The sequence below is a fragment of the Barbus barbus genome (assembly GCF_936440315.1).
Source record: "Barbus barbus genome assembly, chromosome: 48".
Taxonomy (NCBI): Eukaryota; Metazoa; Chordata; class Actinopteri; order Cypriniformes; family Cyprinidae; genus Barbus; species Barbus barbus.
Genome location: NC_136726.1, coordinates 8,453,374 through 8,476,889, shown reverse-complemented (window position 1 = coordinate 8,476,889; position 23,516 = coordinate 8,453,374). Strand labels below are relative to the sequence as shown.

The window sequence follows — 23,516 nt, the reverse complement described above, 5'->3', positions numbered from 1 at the left end:
TATGGCAAAGCGTTACACTCTCCTGGAGACTTTAGATTGCCTGCTTGATTCAAGTGAAACTGAATCATGCCTGGAAGACACTGAGGGCGATGACTCTGAGCCATTTGAGACATTTGGTTCATTAAAATAAATAATATTCAACTACAATCTGATTCTAAGTCTTGTCCTTTAGGTGTTTCTTATGTGGCAATTTCTGTGGTATTTTGTAAAAACAGACATTTCAAATCGCTTCAAAAACGACCAAAATTCTACTATTTGAAAGAATATTTATTTTTAATGTCTTTAATAATGTTTATACATGTATAAATTCACAAAATCTATCACAAAAGTTATAATATGAGCAGTTGGCTACATCCAGTAAAATGAATGGATCTCTATTGCCCTCTTCTGGGTATCTATGGACAATACAATTTCTTTCTTAAATTTTAATTCCTAAAGGTTTGTCTTTGACCAACAGATGGCAGAATTGTACAGCTAACACCTAGATCAATATCCAGAAACAACTTATATTTAATTTAGATCATTGTTTAAGTATTTTTTTCATAAAAAAATAATATTTTACATGCAAGCTAATGGTATAGTTGAGGAATTGTGTGGTAAATAGGTACAAAAGTACTTTGTATATCCAAAAACACAGCATTACTGTACAGATGAGAAGTAAACAAAAAAAATAATATATTATATGTATTATTAAAAATGTACATTTTTTTCACAATCATTCTTTAAATTTTGGGGTCATATATACCCCAAATGCAGTGAGTGTGAACAGGAAACTAAGGTTATAAGAAGGTTAAAGGAATTTGTTTATAATATGTTGGCATGCTGAAATGACTCGTAATGCACAAATATATAGTTTGTAGTTAAAAATAAACCATAAAAGCACAGAAATATTTATGGCTTGATATTTTATTTTTATGTTTAAGATTTCAAATGGAAATTCAAACCGAAATTATATCTTGAGAGACAAAAATAATATAATCTATGAGTGTTACTGCACAATTACACTATCCTGAGACAGACAGAAATCCCTAAATTGGTTTGACTGAATAAGTTTTAGCTTTCAAAGCCGTTGCGCTTTTCAATAAATGGATGCATTTCTGTCATTCGTAGCATTTTTTTTATTTTTGACTAGCATGCCTTTGTGATCCATATCGTCCTGTTGCATCATTTTTTAGATCAACATTTTTTCCTGCTTGTCTCACAGAGTCAGACTTTTGATTATCGGCACAAAGTCTGGACTGCTTTGCCGCTTGAACAACATTTAAAGTGACCAGTCACAGTTCAGCCATTATTTTGGACATAATAAGTGCAAAGACCAGTGTCGTAAGGTGTCAGTTTAATTTTCAAATCTCTCCTACTGCATCTCCTATTTGTTTTCATATGCCGGATGTTTACCGCAGGAGGTTGGATTCGCGACTAATTCTCACCATATTTTTAAATGCCAGTTTTCAGTGGGTGTATTTGTGTTCCTCGGTGGGTAGTGTGCAAATGTGGCTTTAAAAATCATCTGGCAGCCGCACTGCATGCTGGGAGTGTGGAGCACCCAGACCTCTATGGTGCTGACTGGGTTTTTGGCAGTCGACGCTGCTGTCCCGTCTGGGTAGCGTGACTCACCGTGGACGGCCACTGTGCGATGCTCTGCTACATGCAGAGAAAGTTGACAAACACCATAAGCTTAATTATGGCCGGCGTCACACTGTCCACAAGCCACGCCTGTGTGTGTGTGTGTGTGAGTGTGAGACAGATGGTCCGCACAAACTCTCGAGTGTGTGATTGCGTGAGTGTGTTTCTGAGATGTCAGCACAGAGCGTTCTGTCTCTCATGATTCGCTTTGTCAGGTGACACACTTGGGTGTGACACATAACTGTCCTTTGCTTTGATAGTGACACTGTAAAAACATGAGTTTTTTTAATACGTCTTTTTGTTTGTTTTCATAAACATTTTATTGCATGTAAAATTGTGACCGATTGTGTCTGATGTCACTATAAATCTATAAATGGCATCCTGTCTCAGTGATTGTGTATCATATTGTACAGCAGTTTCGCACTTTCACGTTTAAGCATGGAAATAAATTTTCCCAATCCAAATGAAGGCTGCCCCCGACGAAAGATTTGATATTATATATTAATTTAATTTAATTATGGGGGGTGGGGAACTAAAATCATAATGAGCTTTTAAAATAAAACCTATATAATATATAGCCTATGCACCAGCAAAAGTGTTATTTTAAGTGTATTTGTATTATTTTATATGTATTACTTTAAATTTAAATTTGGTATCTATAACATTTTTAAGCGATAAACCATATTACTCACAAGTACGATTTTCTTTTGGTTTGTTGCTCTATCACATTGTTCTAAAATGAAATGTTATGATTGTCTGTGATTAAATCACATCGCACAAGCAGTTTTGCATTTTCAAGCATAGTATACATTTTTCACAATCCAAATATGTAAACTACTCAGCAAGTTTTGTTTACATTTTTGTTTTATTTTACATGTGGCGTCTAGAGCAATTTTAGGTGATAAAAGCTATATCTTACAAGTAAAATTTTCTTTTGGTTTATGTTGTCCCATTACTATAATCCACAATGAAATATGTTCAGATTGTCTGTGATTAAATCACATTGCACAACATTTTTGCGTTTTCTCAAAGTTTATTTTCAACATATTTTTTTTCATATTTGGAAGTTTTTGCAATCCAAACATGTAAACTACATTCCAAGTTTTGTTATTTCATTTGTTATATTTTAAGTGCGCCATCTAGAGCAATTTTAAGCGATAAAAACTATATCTTACAAGTACAATTGTCTTTTGGTTTATTATCGCATTTGTCCAAAATGAGATGTTATGATTGTCTGTGATTAAATCCCATTGCACGGCAGTTTCACGTTTTCAAGTTTATGTATAGCATAAAGTTTTCACAATCCGAATATGTAAAAATTATTTGTTTATTTTACATGTGATATGTAGAACAATTTTAATTGATAAAAACTATAACTTACAAGTAAAATTTTCTTTTGTCTTATTCTGTCCCATTGCATTAATCCACAATAAAATAGCTTCTAATTATCATTGATTTAATCACATCGCACAGTGTTTTCGTGTTTTTTCAACCAAATATGTAAACTTCATTCTAAGTTTTGTTCATTTTTTTTCATTTATTCTATTTTAAGTATGCTATCTACAAATTTTCATAATTTAAATATGTAACCTACAGACAAATTTTTGTCATTTTGTTTAATCTTAGTTGGTTTCTTAACATTTTTTAAAAATATGTACTGTGACTTAACTTAGCAGTCATATTACACTGTTTTGAAAATGTCATAAAAAAACTTTGCACTTTCTGGGGTTTCTGTCAGGTATATTTTCTGTTAGGACATGCTTTCTGTCAAGGATACTTTTCATCAGATTTGCTGAGTTATATTATCTACAAAACATTTTCTGGCATACAGATTTCCATAGAAAGCTCAATCAAGTTTAAGGACACTTTCCTGGTTACGGTTATTCCAGGACACTCCGTTTGTGAGAGTTTCACCCCACCAGCATGTCAACAGCTCCCGTAACTGTCAGTAAAGAAAGCGAGAGCACAGTCACGTCACAGGTCGTGTTTCTGGTGTGACTCACATCTGAAGCATGTACTTATTGATAGACAGGATATATTTGCATGGTTTGATGTCAGTTTAAGCCTTATTTGACTAAGCAAATCATAGAGACATGCCACAATGACAGCTCATTTATTATCCCGAAACTTTAGTGAATGCAAAACAATATTAGTATTTAAATAAGCATGGCTTACATTACTGCTTTTTGAAAGAAATGATCATTATTTCTTTATTTCTAGTTTTCTATTTAGAGAAAGAAACATTTAATGATTTTTCTTGTTGTTATTAAATTTAATGTAGGCATGGTCCTTGATATGTAATATTTTATTGAATTATTATTGTATTTGAAGGTAAGATAAGACATTTAATGCAGATATGTGCATCTTTTCATAGTTTAAGCACCAGCATTTTTACTCTAATTGCTTATTGAGAAAGGTATAAAATGGCTTGTATTTTATGGGAAGACTTTAAAAAAGGTGGTAACACCACAAACTTGGCTGTTTATTCTCCTATGCTCACCAAGGCTGCATTTATTTGATCACAAATACAGTAATATTGCAAAATATTATTACAATTTACAATAACTGTTTTCTGTTTGAATGTTATTTATTCTACATGATTCCTTTATAATCAAGACAGACTCTTTGATCGTAACAAACACCACAGCAGATGTGAAAGCGCTCATGTAGTCTAGCACACTCACTGGTGGGCTGCACGTGGGCCGATGGTTGTAGTTGTGAACTTCAGGGGGCATTTGCAGAGCTGGCAGTCTCAGTGCAGGGGCAAGACATCCAATGTGTGGGCTATTATTAGCATGTGCTGGCACTAGGGCTTCCTGACCGGAACAGAGGGGTGGTGTGCATGTGGACTGCCCAAAATATTCATGCTTTCTTCTATGATTTTCATACTTGACTGAGGAAAAAATGGATGATAATAAAAAATGTTTGGCATATAATTATGATTTCTTATTTTAATGCACTTGGTCTTGGGTTTTTATCGCAAAGAATAGGAAATTGTCTGCTATTAAGTGCTAAATAGTTTATAATAATAATAATAATAATAATACAATTTTGTAATGTGTTGGTAGGCTGCCCATATTGTTTTATATATTTTATGAACTGGATTTGTACATTTTGATTTTGCCTACCAACACATTACAAAATTGTATTTTGTTTATAAACTATTTAGCCTTTTTTTATTAATTAATTAATTTATTTATTTCTGAAAATGATTTCTATTGCTCCCTGAAGTATTGAGGGGTTTGTTTTTGCTACAGTAATGCAAAAAAAAAAAAAAAAAAAAAAAAAAAACATTTGTTGAATTCTTTACTTTTTTGTTTGACTTTTTATTGATCCACAAATGAAATCTGGTCAATTAACCAAAAACCTTTTTATGAATTAATGTTTGTTATCTTATATTTTGCCCCTTGACATTTTTTATTAATTCATTATATATTTTCTTTGGAATAATGTAATATTATTTAATAAATGAATGTATATTCTTTTAGATTTTGCCCCTTGACTATTTATGTAAGGAATAATTGACGACGGGCCGTTGAATTATTAGAAAAATAATGCACACCCGAGGTGGTGATGCGGCCACGACGCGAAGCGGAGTCAATTATTCCGCTTATACTACGGTTGCCACACCTCAAGACATCGATCAGATGATATATTTCAAGGGATTCGTCCGGTTTTTCTACTTAAATCGCTATTGTGAGTAGGATTATTTCTTCCGCATCTCATCCAACGACTCTTTTGCTAGTTCCAAAACGTCATTTTAAAGCTGGCAATGGAGGCTTGAGCCGTTGATAGCAGACTAATGCAGTTAATAATGAAGTTATTAGAATGAAAGCGAGAGAGACAGAGACACAGAAAGAGAAACAGAGAGAGAGAGAGAGAGAGAGAGAGAGAGAGAGAGCTTGTATGAATTAGGCTACCTCTGTGTGTCCCTCAACAGTGTTCTGAAGCACCGTCTCTAAACTGTAAGTCTGCTTTAAGATGCAGCGCTGTTATTACCTCGCTAGTGAGAAATGTCTGTCATGCTGTTGTTTTTGTTAGTCCTATGTGCTGTATAGGTAACGTTAGCACTACTGTATGCTAATTTCCGTTATTACAGTTAACTATGCGAAGTGATATGGAACTGTAATGCGGTCAAGAAAGCTGCCTGGAACTACGTTCGCCGTGCGTTTCCCTGAAAATAATTGCACACCTCAGAACGTTCGTCAGCCAATCAGATTCAAGCATTCAACGGCCCCGTAGTATAATTTAAAATTAATGCATTATATATGTTTTATCTGTAAAATGTCATTTATTATTATTATTATTTAATATAATCTAATTTTTTAAGATGTTAAGTTACAATTTAAAGACTGAAATAATATTCAGATAGATTTGTGCTCAAAATTAGCACTGAAGTGTGACATCCACATAACTTTTGAGATTAATGGTGTGCTGTTCAAATAAAGAGTCTCTCAGAGATTCAGCAGATATTTTATGCTTAGCTTTGTTGTTGTTTTTGGATTTTATCTTCTCTTTCCTGAAGTGCTGAGGTTTGTCTGCTGGCTGTGACAATTGTTTTTAGCTTTTGCTTGCTTGCTCTTTGTCTGACATTGTCAGTGGAGCATGCTCTTTCCTGCTGATCTGAGACCGGCCGCTCTCTTTACTATTACATTTAAGAGCAGCGAATGTAAAAGATGCGTGTCTTAGATCAGCATACAACTTTTGACATTCGCAGCGATCACTGGAAATCAGTCTGTCCTATTTGCTTTTGACCCAGAACCTGCAAATAAAAGCAGACAATTCTCAAAAGACGGCTCAGAAAGAATTATTATTCATTTGAGGCTTCTTTATTGGGCATTTTATCATTATTTGGGGTAGTTTGCCAACCTTGAAGATTGAGGGACCTTGGAGTTTGGAGCTGTACAAGAAGTTGAGGATTTATTTGCTATTGCTCATACTTCGGGACAGGAATTAGAACACCCCTAACCATAAATATTAAACTTTCAATGCCTAACTTGTCCCTTGACATTTGTATTATGGGTATGAATTATACAAATGCATAATTTATACCTTATACCAAAACACTCTAAAACACATTAGCAATCACAAAGTAACCGTGGCGTATTTTTCATTCACTCACTTTGTTCTCGTAAAAATATATTTGTATATTACTATATATTTATTCATTAAATACTTTGTGGCATATGATGGCAAAAAAATAAGTTATGATGAGTTATCTAAGGCTATTACCTTCCAGCTCATGGTTTATCTCATTTTTGAGGCATAAAGGCACATTTCTAAGAAATTAAGTCACAATTGTGATATTGTGTAAGTCAAATCATGAGATACAGTTACATTTTAACATCTAAAGCCACAATTACAAGAAATATAGTCATAATTGTGATATTTAAAGTCAGAATCCTGGGATGTAGTCATATTCTGAGATATGAAATTACAACTATAAAAAATAAAGCCACATTTGTGAGATTAAGTCATATTCTGATGTATAAAGTCACAGTTACAAGAAATGAAGCAGCAATTGTTCGATTTAAAGTCATTATTGTTTGATTCAAAGTCACATTCTTACATAAAAAGATACAAATAAAAGGAATTATTAATTTTTTGTGAGATTTATTTTTCACATTCTGAGATAAAAAGCCACAAATACAAGAAATGAAGTCATATTCATGAGATTTAGTCAGAATCATGAAATAATAAAGGGATAGTTCACCCAAAAATGAAAAATTACCCCATGATTTACTCACCCTCAAGCCATCTTAGGTGTAAATGTCTTTTTCTTTCAGACAAATACAATCTGAGATATATTTTAAAATGTCCTGGCTCTTCCAAGCTTTATAATGGCAGTGAATGGGGGCTGAGAATTTGAAGCCCAAAAATGAGTAAATCATGAGGTAATTTTCATCATTGGGTAAACTATCCCTTTAAGTCATTTTTTGAGATATAAAGCAACAACTATAAGAAATGAAGTCACAATTTTGAGATAAAATGACCGTTATAAGAAATTGCAGTTGTGAGATTGAAAGTCAGAATCATGAGAAATAGACATATTCTGAGATATAACATCAGAATTACAAGAAATGTCTCAATTGTGAGAAGAGTTCGTAAGAAATAAGTCACAATTCTTAGATATAGTTACAATTATGAAAAATGGTCACAATTCAGAAAAATGAAGTCACAGTAAGCATTTAAATTTTTTTCCCATCTGATGCTGAAACAGGCTTCCATGCCTTTTTTTTTTTTTTTTCCAGTTTATCATTTTCTTTCCATTTCTGCAGTTGCGAATGTGAATCAGCTGTGCTGTATGATAAAACCATATAACCGTACCATTATCAGAACCCAAAGAGCAGGTTAAAAAGCCTTGGCTACACTTAATAGATTGTGATTATTGCTCTTGGAAATATATTATGCATGCTGTGTGATTATTGTTATTTCATTTATTTATTTATTTATTGTGAAGGCTGTAAGTTTCCTTTTTAAAAATTATGCCTATCAAGGAACATAATGGCTTAGATCAAGCCACTGCAGGCAGACTCGGATCTATTTTTCACCGGCTCATGCCAATAATGATTTCTAGAATCAACAGTAATGGCTTTCTATGGGTTGGATTACTAATGAGATGGGGTTTTTGAGAGTGACATGCAATTGAGATATCTGTCAAAACACTGATCGGTTCTGGTGAAGTTTGTGGCTTCGTTCTTTGTTTTTGTTTGCCCTTTATTTGTTCTCTAAAAGCCAAGACCCTCGCTGAAGTTTACTGAGGCCGGTAACGTGATGCCGTTAATGCTACCGCAAGTGAGGGTGATATATGTGGAGGCTTGAGGGCGCTTGTGGTACAGCTTTGTGCTCCTTGATTGCTTTTTCTAAAAGTGATTTCCTCAGAGACCAACTTGATGCCTTCTCAACCTCTTGGTGCCGGAGACTCGCTGGCCGAGTTCAGCTTCTAGTGAAGCCGTGGTGTACGTGTCCATGTGAACATGTGCTTGGCCGCTCCATCTGCTGCCTTCCTTGTGTTTTTAGTCAGTGCTTTGTAAGTCATGGGTAATTATTCTGTATGAGTTTATATACGGATTCTGTCCAGATTTAAAATCAGATTTACTTTTGCAGAGCATTTATAGAAGAGGTACTGCTGATGTATAAATGTTATAATTTAAAGCAAATATAAAACATAATATAAAATGCATGTGACGTTTACAGTATTGATTTAAAAAAAAATCCTCTTAAAATGAACAATAAAACATGTTGCCTTTTTATACCATTTAAAAAGTTGTACAATCATACGGTATATTACGTCAGTCAATTTATGCTGCTTTGTTATACATAATTTGGCTAAATTCTAAGGCTGCATTACATGTATCCTTCACAAAGGCAGTTCCAGAATGCATTGCAACACTTTCTGTGAAAATGTTCACTTGAAATAGTGAAAGAAATTGAGGGAAATAATAATTATAAATTTTATATATATTGGAAGGCACCAATATCAGCAAGCCAATAATTAATTTAATTTTTATTTTAAAGCTGTTAACTAATGAATATATTAAAATATTGTTTAAATTATTCGTAAATGATTCTGTAGTGTTTTAGTTGTATAGCTGATGACTAATAAATATCTTAATTTAATTTTGTAAAATATTTTTTTTAATTTATAGTCAGCATCCAATAAATATTTTTTAAATATATTAAAAAAATCATTTGAAAATATTTATTTTAAGATGGATATTCCAAAAAAAGGATATTTATTTTGAGATTTGATAAAGATGACATTTAACAGTGTTATTAAATTAAATTTGTTATACAAATTGGGAAAATGAGCACAAGTAAATGTTCATTATTGACAGACAATTAAAAATATATGTTGTGTATGTTGTGCGTCCCTGCTTCTTTTTTATTTAATACCAAAAAGTATTGATAAAAGTAGTACCCTCTAATAAAACTGCACTAATTCACCCAATATTTTTGCTTTTTGGGGGGGGGGCTTTTTTATTAGATAGGACAGTTGATAGCAGACAGGAAAGTATTGGGTGGAGAGAAGGGAGCGGGATCGGGAAAGGACCTAGAGACAGGAATCGAACTCGGGTCGCCGTGAGCACAGTTGTGCTATGTCGGCGCACTAACCAGTAGGCTATCAGCTATTTTGCATTTTTTTTGTACTTTTTAGAATATCATGTAATGTTGCATGTGCTTATGATCACGGTTGCCAGGTTTTCACAACAAAACCCACCCAATTGCGATGCAAAACTAGCCCAATGGCGGTTCGAGGGGGGTCCTCTTGGGAATCGCATTCCGGGGGGTAAAATACATGTTTTTGGCGAGGTTCCCCTGGTAAAATTCGCATTGCAGGGTCTAAATATCAGGTTATTGGGGCTGTGTCAACCCGCGGACATGAAAAACAACCCACGACAACAGTGTTATAGTAGTCTGACTTGGCAACACTGCGTATGACCAACTTTTGGAATCGACTTTGACACTGTCTTGCATGTGACGAAAAGCATGACTGTTACCTGTGAAGAACATTTAAAACCAGTCATTTTTAAGTTCTGTTTTGGTTAGGACAGCAATGCCAGTGTGTAGACGGCAAGGCACCTCTAGAGTTTAGAATAAAGCCTCAAAGTTTTCTTCCCTGTTCATTTTTCTCCTGGAGCAAGCGAGAGAATCAGTTTTTTTCGAGAGGCATGTATGACAGCACATTTCTCCAGTTCACGATCGATCCGTTTCATGGTGTAATTCAGCCCTCTCCGGTCGCTGTTTGCTGTGGTTCAATCTGTCTCTCCTGCGACTCACGTAGTGCTGATACTGATGTCTCTATAAACCTGTCCACTCCAGCACACGCATTTCCTCCCTGCTTCTTCCACTGTATGGTGTATGCGCGCGGGGTTAGCTAAAGTGCAAATTAGCATTTCACATTCAAGAATATATGTGTCTACATTATCGTGTGGTACTAAATATTTGAAAGTCATTTGTGTTAAATCTCCAGTCAAGCATGTCGAGATGATAGTCAAAAACAAATGTCAGAAAATGAAAGTATTTTGGAACAAATATCAGACTGTCAGATTTTAGCAAAACTGCTTCACTCTTCATTAACATTTGAGAATGGTCCTCCACCACCCATCAAATCAAAGTCATGTTATGCAACCAAAATGCAGATAAAAATAAAACAGGAAAAAAAATGATATCATAGCAAGGTCAATAAGTCTCTTAAAGGGATAGTTCACCGAAAAATAAAAATGCTGTCATCGTTTACTCACTCTCAGGTTGTTCCAAACCTGTATGAGTTTCTTTTTTCTGTTAAACACAAAAGAAGATATTTTGAAGAATATGGGTAACCAGACAGTTGATGGTCCCCACTGACTTCCAAAAAAATATCTATGGAAGTCAAAGGGGACCATCAACTTTTTTCTTTTTCTTTTTCTTTTCTTTTTTTTTTTTTTTTTTTTAAATAAGATATTTTATAAATTATATTATTTTGTGTGTAACAGAAGAAATAAACTTGTACAGCGTTGAAAAAACTTGAGGGTGAGTGAATGATGACTGGATTTTCATTGTTGGGTCAACTATCCCTTTTATGTATCAGATAAGCAAGGCCTTGATAATGGCCAAAACGTCATTTTAACCAATGAAGCTTTGATCTCTTTGAGTGCTGCACCTTTTCTGACATGGCTTTTTGATTTTTGGTTGCACCTCCTCTTTCGTTGGTAGAGCATCTCTTTTCAGTAATCCATGTATCAGATAAGTTGTCATTTTTTTATGACAAGTCTAGTTCAAGTTGTTTTATATTTTATTAAAGTTCTATTTTGACCACTGTAGTAGGGTTAGGTTATTTTTTTGTTACTATCATAATATTTGACTGAGAGGGTACAACAATACAATTCTGCTTAGGGCACCCATTTGGCCAACAGCAGCCCAGGAGCTACCTCTTGATATTTCAGCCCAAACCGGGACAGGGAAAGGATTACATGTCAGGACTCAAACTCGAGTCACCCAGAGTCCAAAAAAAATACGTTTTGCTTTAGCATCAGTTTTGGTCACAATGAAGTGCATCCACACTGCGGATATGTATTGCCAATTGTTGTGTGCATGTTAACCTGTGTGCATGAAATAGAGACTGACAGCATCAAAATGTGTTATCGAGGAAGCGCTAATTAAATGTTACTGTTTCAGTCAATGATTTTGGTCCTCCAAAACTATTTCGACCAAAACTGAAAATATTTTTTTGCTGTTATATTTCCTGTTGCCAAAATTTCAGTGCATCACTAGTCTTTTTCTTTATGGTATGTCAGTGACTTGCCTACACATGCCCGAATGTTTAGCCCTCACCTCTAGTTTGACAGACTGTGGTCTGAGCCAACGAGGGCATGTCCCGTTCTCATATGACCCAGGATCAGGCTCCACTGTGACCTCGGCAGGATTCGGTGGAGGGAAGGTGAAAGAGATCCAATCACCCTCTATAGCTCCACTCTGGAACTGGAGACAGCCAGTGTCCTTCTTACACAGCGGCTTTTTGTGCTGAAGTTTGGGTTGACCTTTCCTACCTCAGACTCGTTCATCCATTACTCTAATACAGGTCACGGGTTGGGGTTTGAGTTTGACTAGCTGCTGCTCGCTCAGCATAAAATAACAACCTCCAGCCATCGGCATGTTTCACCACGGCTCCTGGTCCCCGCGGTCTTGCACTTTGTTTATACTGCCCTTCCAGACTAATGCAGCTACAGCCAGAACTGCAATACCATACTTTATTTAAATGCACAATGATACAAATGTTCATCTATTCAGATGGAAAGCATAAGGAGACTGACCACTTTTAGAAATAGAAGGTCAATTCAAGCATTTTGGGATAAGGCCTCTGTATCTAAATATGCCTACTTCCCTACAATATAGTAGGTAGAAAACAGTGCATGAAAAGAGTAGACTGTCTGAATTCATAGTATTCATAATAAAACAGTAGACGAAAAGTATCTGTATGACCCGCTGAGATTCTGAAGTACTGTACAGAACATACTTTTTTTACACTTTTTTTGAGTCACGAGGTTCATAACTCATCAAATGTACTAACTACTCAGTGTGCGATTTCAAATGCACCTAATATTCCATCCATACTGTACTTCTCCCCCTTACTCCTAGTATGAGTAGTGTGGTAGCATGCTATTTCAAATGCACCCCCATTTTAAAGTGCCACCTCCTAATTAGCTTTAACCTCCCTGCACCCGTTGATAAATCAGTCAGTGTGCTGTTTTACTGCTCAATTCTGGAAGCAGAAAGACCTTCATATGTACATTCTTCTAGTCCTCATTATTTATTACCCGTAAATCCCAAATAATCACTCTCCTTCTGCCACTAGGCTTGTTGGATTGTTGAATTAGATTTTGGAGAGACATCCATCTAAGCTCCAGAAAGATATACACTTACACTGAAGGAGGGACCCAGGCCATATCTAGAGGTCAGAATATTATAAAGAAATGGGGTGCACTTTTTTGACTAGAAAACATCTACCTGGCAACTTAGAACAGCAGGTCCCTTCCTGGGGTCCACACTTCCCTTACAGGGGCACCAGTGTCAAACATGGATGCAAACAACCTTTTCATAGGTAGTTTCTAGTAGCGGTTGCACAGACTAGTTGATAAGTCAACTTGAATGCTCTGCCATTACGCTTTAAGCTTGATATCAACTAGTCACTTGTCATATAGAGGGCGCAACAGGATCAGAAATCTGTAAAGTCCACATTTACGCTTTGTTTCCAAACAGTTAAAATGACAAATAAATGCATATACCGAAAGCGCTCCACAAGATCTGTGATTATACCATCTGGATGCTCAAAATTTAAAATGCCATTCTAATCTAATGCGCTGCTGCATTGTAACGCAAACACATAGGCTACACACAGTAGGCCGTACATCACCCACAAGGTGTTCAAATCTCAGTTCAAAGGTTCAGGCTTATTTGTTCATTAATGTTGTCATCAGTGACTAGTCAACATCGGCTCGATTTTCATCACATAAGTGTCGACTTCATTCAACCCCTAGTTTCTAGAAATGCTCCAAACAATTGGTCGCTGATCAAGACCAGCTGAAAATAATGTCTTTGATTCAATGTCTTCTCTAAACATTCACATTTTTACAATGCAGTAGATGCGAGCATGCTCACAACAAATGTGAGAAGTGTGGCATATCAGCCTCAGTCTCCACTGGGCTATAGTACTAGAGGACTCAGGTTTTTTTATATGCAAGGAGGGGGGCTTCAAGGACAAAAAGTTAAGAATCACTGACCTCGAACACTCTAGCAGCTACATAGCAATGCCTTTGCAATCATCCAGAATCATAGAAGAGCCCTAGCAACCAACGATTTGCTTGTGATATACCCTAAAAATGCCTACTAAATGGCTATATATAAATGTAAACAACCTAGCAAACAGCTAGTCATGTCCTAAAAACCACAATAGCAAGAAAACACCCTAGCAAATATCAACCACTTAGTGACCACCAAGAACACCTTAGAAATTGCCTAGCAATACCCTGGCAACCACCCAAAGCACCTTAGCATCACCTAGTAACGCCTTGCCAACTATCCAGCACTCCATAGCAGCCACTTAGCAACACCTTGGCAACCATCCAGCAATGCCATCCAGAACTTCTGAGCAGCCACCTAGCAACACCTTGCAAACTATCCAGACCTCCCGAGCAGCCACCTAGCAACACCTTGGCAACCATCCAAAACACCTTAGCTGCCACTTAGCAACACCTTATCAACCATCCAGCAATACCATCCAGAACTCCCGAGCAGCCACCTAGCAATACCTTGGTGACCACCTTGCCTCTGTAAAATAACTAAATATAAATGTAAACAACCAAACAATTTAGTTATGCCCAGAATATCATAGTAACACCCAAACACACACCAACTCCTTAGTGATTGCTCAGAACACCTTGCATCTCCTTAGCATCGCCTAGGGCTGTAGTACTCGAGTCCAGTCCCGGTGTAGTGCCGAATTCTGACCCCCGCCAGATTATTACCCCCCTAGTATTGGTAGGTTTAGGGTTAGGTGTGGGGGAGGGGTTAGGATTAGGGGTGGGGTTAGGATTAGGCAATCAGGTAGCGATTTCAACGAGGGGGGTAATAATTTGGCAGGGAGTCGAAAATAGGCACAACACCGGTCCGGTTTTTCTGTCGTCTAGGACTTGTCTTGGACTCGTTGGTATTTGGACTCGGACTTGTCTCAGACTTGGTCATTGGACTCGCCAAATATTCTAGTTGGTCTCGACCGAGTCCAGCTATATATGCTTTTTTTTTTCTCTTTCAAAACAAAATCATTAATCTGGCTCGCTTGTTCGGAAAATGGGTAATGTAATTGGTTTAATTTACAATTCATCTAGAACGGGCATTGCCATTGGTCGCCTGGTAAATGCACGGCTGCTATGCCTGGCTCCGAGTGTGCGCGCTGCGCAGAGACATAATTAATTTTTATTTTGGCCACAGACACAATGTCGGCGTGACTCCAAAAGTTCGTTGGAGTTTTCCCTCTCTTCCACCTGACTTTCCTTCACTTTTATATAGCTTATAAATGCCCATGTGCATTTTACTTTCACTTTCAATAACGCAATTCTGCGTCAATTGCTTATCTATAACTTACAACGACAAAATTTCTGCAATAAACATGGGACTTTTATTAACAAAACGAATACACCATATGCTATAAGCCTAATAAAATAACAAACTCACAAATGTTTAAAAGTAAAAAAAAAAAAAAAAAAAAAACGCTGTGGAACCAAATGAATAATAACAGAACGAATAAGAGCAAAATTAATAAAGCCTGGAGGATCAAACACCTTGATGTAAAATAAAATAAATAAATTACACAAAATTTAAATAAAGTAAGAATAAGCAAACACTGGGGGGGATTTTTTTTTTTTTTTTTTTTTTTTTAGATTTTATGTATTAATTTTATTGAATTTAATGTTTTGCCACAAATTTATTTTTTATAAATAGAGGAATCGCGATTTTGAATAGAAATATTAGCAAACGCTAGAATTAGACACTTTGACAATAACAGTTAAGAGAGAAGAACGATCTACATCACCCTGCAGAATTCAGCTCCACCCCTTATCAAACACACCTGAAACAGCTAATCTAAGCATACTAAAAACTTTCAGGCAGGTGTTTTGAGGCAAGTTGGAGCTAAACTCTGCAGGACACCGGCCCTCCAGGACTGAGTTTGGACACCCTGCTTTAGAACAAGTAACACGTTCAAGAATGGGAACATGTTGATTTATTTTTTAGACTTATGTTGCTTGTTCTTTGTAATATTTTCTATTGGCAGCCCAGAATGTGATTGTTACACTATAATAAAAATGCTGAAAATGTGACGTTGCACTTCAGTTTATGTGACTTTAGTGAAATTGCTAAACCTAAAGTAAATAAAATTGCCTAATTTGATCCTACAGTGTAGGATAATGCAAAATGATTATCTTAGAATAGAAGATATGTTGTCTCTCGTGACACATAAATTATCAATAGTTAAGTATGTGGTTTTGAAGAAGATGCTTTTATTTTCTTTCTCTGTTTTGACTGTCTCATTTGGACTTGGACTCGAACCTCTTGGACTTGGACTCGAACCTCTTGGACTTGGACTCGAACCTCTTTGGACTCGGTCTTGACTCGGACTCGATAGTCCTGGTCTTGAACTTGTCTTGGACTCGATAAAGGTGGACTTGACTACAGCCCTAGCATCGCCTTGGCAACCATCCAGAACACTCTAGCAACCAGTCATTTTCTTGTGAGATTCCTCTTTTGTAAATCACATCTACTAGAAAATCTTAGAAACTGCCTAGTTTTTGCAGCCACTCTGAATATCCTAACAATTCCCTAACAACCTCCCAGTATACCTTAGCAACACCCTAGCAACCACTTTTAACAATTTAGCAACTGCATAGAAACTTCTGAAGAGGTTTGCAACAAGTGATGATGAGTTTGACTAACTTTATATGAGAAAATGTACAAATCTTTAATCAACAACATTGTTATTGTACTTAATTACAGTATACTTGCATGTAGTATGTGTAAAATAGTCAATGTAATGTATGTTTGTGCAAAGGGTCAACCTGCACAATATGTAATGTCAACATGAAATGAAATTCGAATCAAACTATAATGAAATGCAGTATGTGCTGATCAGAGCTCAGTGTTGATGAGCCATCGTTGGACTTTGAGTTTGCAATTTTAGGAGGGCGTAAAGTTACGGATTGCTAAAGCGGTATTATTAGACACCAGTGCTCAGCCAAGCACACAGATTCCATGTCTGATCTGCCCTTCCAGCTCGAACCGCACAAGGGCGAAGCCCAAAGCGTGCATATATAGTCCATCTGATCAAATGAAGGCGCGGCCATGCTGTTAAGCAATCATCTTTTTGGCTGTGTCTGATAAGTGGAGTCTGTACTCTCCAGATGGTGTGTGTGTATATGCGTGTGTGTACGTGTGTTTGTGTGGGTCTATGGATGCTACTCAGAGAGCCACAGGATGAGGTCAGTCTGGCCATACTGATCGGTCTTTCCCATGCTGCCAAGATCAGAATCCGCTCCCAAGAGAAGGAGCCCGGGACGCACAGCACGGGCTTGGAGCTCAGTCTGGAAAATAGTGCGCAAATGCTCGAGTTCCAACACTTCATCAAGAAAAAAGAGATAAAAGAGAGCATACTTGGTGCCAGCATGGTGCCAGAATAGTGTGGAATTGTAATGGATTCCTGGATTCCGGTTTTGGCTCTGTAACAGTGAAAACCTTGGCAAAGTTTGGAATGGAATGCTAACATACTTTTACTGTATACTGCCTACTGTTTATTTATTTATTGTTTATTTATTTTTTTGCCTTTATTTTGATAGGACAGTAAGTTGGCAGAAAGATAGGGGGGTTTCGGGTCCATGAGCCAGGACTAGGGTGACCACCCGTCCCGCTTAGCGTTGTACCACACAGCATTTTCACCCCTTGTCCCACACGTGGCATATTGAGAAAATGTCCCACATTTTCATCAGTCTGTTGGTTTTTAATTGTCATATTAAGAAAAAGTGCATGCATTCTTTTGCCTTTTTAAGAAAGCTTTTTATTTATTCCTTTTGCGGCTTAGTTTCCGTGCAAAGGATGTGCGGACCTCATTAAGGGATGTAGCACCACCAACAGAAGAGGTCGATGGAAAAACACGATATTCTCCACTCATTTTAACCAATAAAAAAATTGATGCAGCTTTTCAGACACGACTTTCTTCTTATTTTAATAGTTTGTTTGAAGCGGTTTCTGTGGCATTATTTTAATGACAAATGTCCAGAGTGCATTATTGTAATGCAAGGGCACATCAAAATGCGTGAGCACAAATCTCTTTGCAGGTGGATTTTCTTCACTCTCACACAAAATGGACATGCTTTCTCTCGCTTACATGTGCGAGTTCTGAAACATAAATCGGTGCATATTACAACAGATGTAAATCAGTATTTACATAACATAACCGTAGCAAATGTATCTGTCTCGTGTCCCGCAAAATCACATCTACTGTCCTGCAGCAGATCTATTGCCAGGCGTTCACCTAGGCAGGACTCGAACTTGGGGCGTCCGAAGTGCAGCTGTGCTACATGTCGGTGCGCTAGCACAAGGCCATCGCTGCCAGTGCTTACTTTTTTTTTTTTTTTTTTTTTTTTTTTTTTTTTTTTTTTAATAGTATGTGAAATTGTATGCGAGTAGTATGCAACAAGAAATGCTCTACCTGCTGGTAGATGCCGTTGGTTCCAAAAATGTGTCCTTTGATGGCCATTTTTTGCAGGCTACATATAAATCGCAAGTATTTCATTACAATACAGTAAAACAACTCCCTTTAAGGTGAATGGGATAGTATTCATGCTTTGTTGTATATTGAACTTCAGGAAAATGTAGTAACCTGCATACCGTGCCCAGTATCCATAATGCATACTGTACCCCTAGTTGGGGGTAGTATGGTGTTATGCTATTCCAAACATTCCTAGTTTCTTATAGAATGGATAGAGCACATTGATGTTGTTTTTAATGATAAATTGATGAGTCCACGTCCAAGGTCATGCCTCCAGATCTGAGATCGGCCCATGGCAGTGGAATAGCAGTAGATGATATTCGAGTCAGGAAGGGAGAGTGAGAGGAGCACAGAAAAAGCAGGAAGGAATAAGACCCCTCAACTGTGTAATTCAATTAATCTGGTTTTAGAGGAGTGAGGAAAAGAGAGAGGGAGACAGAGATAGTGAGAAAATGTGATTAATCAAAGTGAGTCACACTCACAAGAGCGTCCACTGAAAGGTTTACTGCCTAACAAAATTTGAAATACACAATTAAACTGAAGCCTATAAGCAATTGCAACTAATGAAGTGAATTTTTGGCAGCTCCTTTACATAAAATGAAAGTGAGTAGGACCTGGGGCTAATGAGCTCCAAAAATGAAGGCACCATTAAAGTAGTCCATATGAAGTCATACAGTAGCTATATGTAAAGAACAAACTGACAGACTTTTTCATGATAATACTAAATAAATCTCATTTAATAAGTATAGGGTTATTGTAATTATTATTAGCATAATTTAAGAACAGTAGATGTTATCTTGTATGTAGATGTAAACTTGTATGTAGAAGTTAACTTGATTGTGGGATCAGACATAGACTTGTACATACAAGTAAAAATAGAAGTAAACTTGTAAGTACAAGTGTACTTTTAGTTTTACATACAAGTAGGAATAGATGTAAACTTGTAAGTAAAACTGACAAGTAAACTTTTATGTACAAACAGAAGCAAACTTGTATGTACAAAAGTTTACCTTTTTATATACAAGTTTGCCTTTGTTTGTACATAAGTTTGTCTTTACTTGTACAAGTAAAAGTAAACTTGTATGTAAAGGCAAAAGTATGCTTGTATGTGAAAATAAAATTGTATGTACAAGCATAAATAGAAGTGAACTTGTATGTAAAAGTAAACTTGACAAGTAAACTTTCAGGTACAAACGGAAGCAAATTTGTATGTACATTAATTTACTTTTATAAACAAGTTTGCTTCTATTTGTTCATAAAAGTTTACTTTTACAAGTAAATTTATACTTACAAGTAGAAATAGAAGTAAACTCGATTCTTAAAGTAACTTGACAAACGTTTGTGTACAAATAAAAGGAAACTTGAATGTACATGTTTACCTTTACATACAAGTTTACCTTTGTACATAAGTTTATTTTTACTTTTACAAATAAAAGGAAACTTGTATGTAAAAGCAAAAGTATACTTGTATGTATAAGCAAACTTGTATGTACAAGTAGAAATAGAAGTGACGTAAACCTCTATTTCTTCTGTGTTGTTGGCCATATGTGTGAAAGTACACTTCAGTTTTCTTGTGTTTGTGGTTTTGTAATTCAGAAATGGTTCATTTTTCTCTCTTTTTCTATTTCTGTCACTGTATTTTAACTGCAGGTCTAACTGGCTGAAGCCGTGCTGCGGGAGGAGAGCAGCGCTGTGGCAGGTGTGTTTGCTGAGTGCCGGCTTCAACTGTTTCCTGGTGGCCTGTGTCGTTTTGGTGGTGCTCTTACTGACTGTGGAGCTGCTCATTGATACTAAGCTCTTACAATGTGAGTATTAGAAGGGGTTTGGATTCCTTTAGAAGCCAATCTGGGTTTAGAATGAGGATTTACTTTCTAGTTTTTAGTACACATGCTCTGACATATCAGACAGTTCTACTTACTGCATGAAAGATTCAGATTTGGACTACACTGTGTGTTTTTGATTCACTATGAAGAAATATCTTAAAAGAGTCATTCATACAGAAATCAGACTACACTGCTCGAACTGCATGTCATTTGTTAGGGATTTGGATTACTGTATGTTGATGATTCCATAAAAAAGAACCAGCTCATAGGAGTCATTCTGCTTTTTGATTCACTGGAAACAAATGGCCCATTGAAGACATTTGTTTTGAACTCAGACTACATTGTTACATTGTATGTTTCTGATTCCCTAAAGAAAAACGTCTCTTAAGAACCATTTGTTTGGGATTCAGACTATATTGGTTAAGCTGTGCATTTTTTATTCACTAGGAAGAAATAATTCATAAGAGTTATTAGTTCAGGAATCTAACGTATAGCTTATTAGAGTCATTCGTTCCAGAATCACATTGCACTGGTCAAGCTTTATGTTGTTTGTTTGGGATTCACTTTACTGTAGTCACACATAATTGATTCACTTAAAAGAACCGACTCACAAGAGTCATTTGTTTAGAAATCAGACTCATCTGGTTGTGCTGTACTGTATGTTTTTGATTGACTAAAGAGAAGTAGTTTGTTGGAGTCAGTTGTTTAGGATCTAGACTAGACTGGTCACATTTCACATTTGATTCACTAAAGAGAAACAGCTCACAAGAGTCATTTGTTTGGGAATCAGACTACACTGGTCAAGCTGTATGTTTCTGATTCACTTGGCAGAAACAGCTCATTTCTTTCCAGAGTCATTCATTTGGGTTTTTGACTGCATTGGTTGAGCCATATGTCATTTGTTTGGGACTTGGACAACCATAGTAGCATGGCTTTGATTCGTTATAAAGAACCTGCTCATTGGTCTTTTGTTCTGGAATCAGACTGGAATCAGAAAATCATTCCGTTTCGGGATATTTTCAAAAAATATTTATTTTAATCAGTTGGGTTTTAAATACGAACTGGTTCTCATTTCCCAACCTAAGAAATTCAGACTACCTTGGTTATGCTGTATGTTTTTGATTCCCTAAAACTAAAAGATTCAAAAGAGTCATTTGTTTGGGATTTAGTCTACTCTGATTAAACTGAATGTTTTGATTCACTACAAGAAAGTAGCTCATAAAATAATTTGTTCAGGAATCAGGCAACACTGTTTGAGCTGTATGCCATTTGTTTGCAATTCAAACCATAGTAGTATGTTGTTGATTCACTGAAAAGAACGAATTCACAAGTGATTCTTTCTGAAATTAGAGTCTTTTGATTTCAGACTTCATTTTAAAAAGCAATACATCTGCAATTGTTGATCTAATCTCGGTGGAGATTATTCTCAATAAACATAATGTGTGACATTTGCTTAGTTGCTGACTGGACATTTTCATTTCTCATAAGAGCCTATTATAAATCTGACCGGAGTTCCCCATTCATACTACAGTGGAAAATCACGGCTCAGTGTGCAGATGAGTGCGCACTAAAGAGAGAAATGTGAGAGATGACAGGAGCATAAGTCAGCCTATATCGCTCTGTCTTCTCTGGACTTTACAAAGTCCTGATAGACAGATGGAGGGGGGGGGAGACGGATGGTCGCAGTGGAGGAGTGCAGGACAGCAACAGGCCGGCGAGATTAATGGAAGGAGGGATTGAGGAAGATGAATGGACTGATGGACAGATCAGTGAACAGAGCAAACTAAGACATATGGGCCAGGAGATTGGCGGCATGTGGAGAGAGTGAGCGAGAGAGGGTGTGATAACTGAATGCAGTAGATCTCTTGCACCGTAATAGAGCAGATAAATAGACAGATGCAGGACGCGGATGGGTGGAATATCATATCATAAATGCCTAAAGCTTTCAGTTCAGGCAGCTGCCATAATGAGATTGAGCAGCCACTGTCCTAGGCTTGCGACACACTTAGGAAATTTGGCTTCCCGCTTGAAAAGGCCCTGTAAAAAGGAGTTTCATATGGGAATAGCTCTGAGGAAGAAATGCTTTTTGTATATTTTGTATATTTCAAGGATTTTATGTTATGCTTAATCAAATAGCTTACTATTATGTAAGTTTTTTTTTAATGTGTTATCTACAGTAAATATACATCAATAATTTGTGAAATGTTCTGTTTTGGTGAATTTGTTTTAGTATGTCTGATTTGTAAACAGTTTAAAAGAGTTTAATGATTTATTCTAGCTGATTTGCAAAGTGCTTGGAAATTGTAATAAAATCAAAAATGTAGTAACAGCCAAAATGAAATTAAAGTTTAGCCTTTTCACTTTTTGAATATGTTCCTGGTCTTATTGTGGATGATTTTGCCAGTTATTCTCATTTTAAAAATGGCATGTATGTGAATTAATTTTTGCCCTACAAATTGAATTTTGAACAGTTTGAACTTTTTACAAAATTTTACAAAAATGAATGGTAACATGGCACACAGAGACTTCTAAAACAGTAGTGAAATGAAGTAAGTTGTTTTAGATTTTTTTTTTTTATTAACCATCCAAATGAACCGATTCACTAAAATTAATTAAACTTCTCAACACTAAATACAGTATGATTCAAAAGTTTGGATACAAGTCTCTTATGCTCACCAAGTCTGAATTTATTTGATTTAAAAATAAAATAAAATAATAATAATAGTGAAATATTAGTAGAATTCATTTTTTTATTTTTATATTTCAGTATATTTTAAAATATAATTTATTCCTGTGATGCAAAGCTGAATTTTCAAGCATCATTATTCCAGTCTTCAGTGTCACATGATCCTTCAGAAATCATTCTAATATCCTGATTTATTTGGAATAAAAAAAGTTTGTCTTTACCTTCTCAACTTTTCATCGATTTAAAGGGTTGGTTCACCCAAAAATGAAAATTGCCCCATGATTTACTCACCCTCAAGCCATCCTAGGTGTATATGACTTTTTTTCTTTCAGACGAATCCAATCGAAGTTATATTTAAAAATGTCCTGGCTCTTCAAAGCTTTATAATGGCAGTGAGTGGATGTTATTTTCCAACAGTCCAAAAGAAGTCCATCTATCCATAATAAAAACTGCCTCATGTGGCTCCGGGGGATGAATAAAGGCCTCCTGTAGCAAATTGATGCATTTAAAAAATATCCATATTTAAAACGCCATAATCAGTCATTTCTATCGACTGGTTTTCCTTTGCTAAAGTAAGGAAACTTTGCTT

At 36.1% G+C, this 23,516-nt stretch overlaps 1 protein-coding gene across 1 annotated transcript in view; it reads left to right on the top strand.

Moving 5' to 3' along the window:
• Window positions 1–23,516, top strand: part of tmem266 (transmembrane protein 266) — a gene marked incomplete at both ends in the record, with an annotated part of 44,796 nt that overhangs the window by 8,191 nt on the left and 13,089 nt on the right. Inside the window, one exon of the mRNA XM_079411859.1 lies at window positions 20,069–20,223. Within this exon, the coding sequence (XP_079267985.1) occupies window positions 20,069–20,223 (155 nt within the window). The remainder of the gene's footprint in view (window positions 1–20,068; window positions 20,224–23,516) is intronic.